This window comes from Pteropus alecto, unplaced genomic scaffold, assembly GCF_000325575.1.
Source record: "Pteropus alecto unplaced genomic scaffold, ASM32557v1 scaffold7, whole genome shotgun sequence".
In the NCBI taxonomy this organism is placed as follows: domain Eukaryota; kingdom Metazoa; phylum Chordata; class Mammalia; order Chiroptera; family Pteropodidae; genus Pteropus; species Pteropus alecto.
The window spans coordinates 41253411-41255508 of NW_006494614.1; the positions used below are offsets into that span (position 1 = coordinate 41253411).

At 37.9% G+C, this 2098-nt stretch overlaps 1 protein-coding gene across 2 annotated transcripts in view; it reads right to left on the reverse strand.

The window, feature by feature from the left end:
- The window catches only part of BICRAL (BRD4 interacting chromatin remodeling complex associated protein like), a 35963-nt gene that overhangs the window by 10144 nt on the left and 23721 nt on the right, over positions 1-2098 (reverse strand). For both annotated transcript variants that reach the window (XM_015600533.2, XM_025042749.1), the window contains exons 7-8: positions 1248-1348; positions 128-189 (exon numbers count right to left, since the gene is read on the reverse strand). In XM_015600533.2, the coding sequence (XP_015456019.1) occupies positions 128-189; positions 1248-1348 (163 nt within the window). The remainder of the gene's footprint in view (positions 1-127; positions 190-1247; positions 1349-2098) is intronic.

Here is a 2098-nt window from a genome sequence, read left to right on the forward strand (position 1 = left end):
GGGAAAGATTCAAAGTATATTTTAAAAATAGTATATATATCATTATAACTTGACTTCTGTTGTATATGTATTTAAGGTTAGGAACCTAGAGAAATGTTCAAAATAAGTCATTTCCAAGGTCACTTACAAAGCTCCTTTAGTTAGTTGTTTTGTAGCAGGCCTCTTCTGTCCTCCTGAATGACCATCCACCTAAAGATAAAACATACCCCTTATTATTTCCTTCTTTGAAAAAATAAACAGAATACAGTTACACATAAAGTTCACTATGTTTTGAATATTTGCAACTCCTTATCAAGAGCATATTCTAAGAATGCAGACTTTTGACTTGCTTAAAAAACATCAAACAAGCAAGTCCATAGACTCATGTAGCAAAGTCACACTGTGTCAAGATTACAGAATGCTGTCCTATCAGTTCCTTGGAAGGACAGCTTGTACCTTAAAGCCTGAATCCCCAACTTCCTCTACAAAAGCATCATTATATTTTTGAAAAAATATATTTATGGGTACCGACTCCAGGAACATCTGAAAATTCAGTGGATATTACTTAATTCATCTTCTCGGTGGTAAATAAGGAAGCGAACACTTTCGAGCTCCTATTAGTTTGGACGTGTGATCTAGTAGGGCATTTCTATGTCATGTTAAGGAAACAAATATGCTGCATCAGAACCTGAGAACTGAAACAGACCCTTCACTGAGTACTCCAGGCAGGCCCAGACTAGAACAAGTTTCATTAAGCTATTAGTTGCTAAGTTTGATGAAGAAATTAAGGCCTTTGTAAGCAGAAAACAAAACTTTGTTTTCCTTCCTTTATCAGTGGTTGGGTTAAAAGACGGCAGGGACCGACTACTTCACACATTCCTGGTTGCCACTGCAGAAAAAAAATCTCTTGGTATAACTAAGAGGAACAGATCTACTTTTGATACAGTAATGAGTAATATCATTCAACAGAAAACTACGTTTTTTGAGTGCCTACTATGTGTTGGTTGCTGGTATATTATAAATTCATGAGGAAAAGATAGCATTGTAAATATGTGAGAAACAGGACAGACGCATTCATCCTATAAACATCAACATAACAAGACCTGGCCCACTGGGGTCATCAGTGAGCACGCTTTTGTGGGCACGCAAGGAGACTGCGCTGGCCGTGCAGATGATGCCAGGCAGCAACTACCAAGCACAAGATGAGAATTACATTTTCTTTCAATTATGCTAAACATTAAGAAGAAGCAATGCAAACTGTGTTCTACCTGTACAGCTGGCTGACCAGGAGATGATCCAACTACTTTTTCCTGCTGTGGCTGTGTGGTTCCTAAGGACGCTGGTAAAACTTTGCTTCCAGAATCTTGCCCTATTAGAATTAACACATAAGACAATGTTCAACAGAAACTGTGAATCAGGCCCATCGTATAACCCTAAAATCTAATGTACACAGATTATGGAATATTCTGAAAGAGATTTCTTTATCATGGATGCTTACTGTGAAGAAGCAGAGCAGGAAGTATATTTATCCACAAAATCTCTGGGGACAGAGGTAAGGATTATTAAAGCCTATTTAGGTGATAGAAGTAAATAAATAAACGGTAATAAATAAAAGCTGTCAATGCGACAGTCTCAATTATCTAGGGTCTGAGGAACAGGCTTCAAGCCAGTAATCTGTCAGTACTGGCGAAACCTAAAATACTCACAACTTAATGAAAGGGAGGCCCAAACAGAGGACTGACTAGGAGGCTTCACGCTTTTGTCTTTCTAGTACTTATTGAGCAGTGTAGTGTTTGAAGCTTTAGAAGAAATGAAAGACAGCCCATGTTTTTAGTCTCGAGGTGGGGCTAGGGTTCTAGGGGGGTGTGTGTGTGTGTGTGTGTGTGTGTGTGTGTGTGTGTGTAGCAACACGAGGATAGTTACAAAGTCATCTGTGCCATATAATACTAGATTTTGTTATTTATAAGCAGCATACTTTTTCATATAATTTAATGTATCACAATTTATTTAGAAGTGTTTTTTTCTTGCATATAAAATGATGACACAGATGCACATGGAAAGGATACACGAAAAAGGAATGATGAGAGGAGAGGTGAGACTGAGTCAGAAAGATTGCATG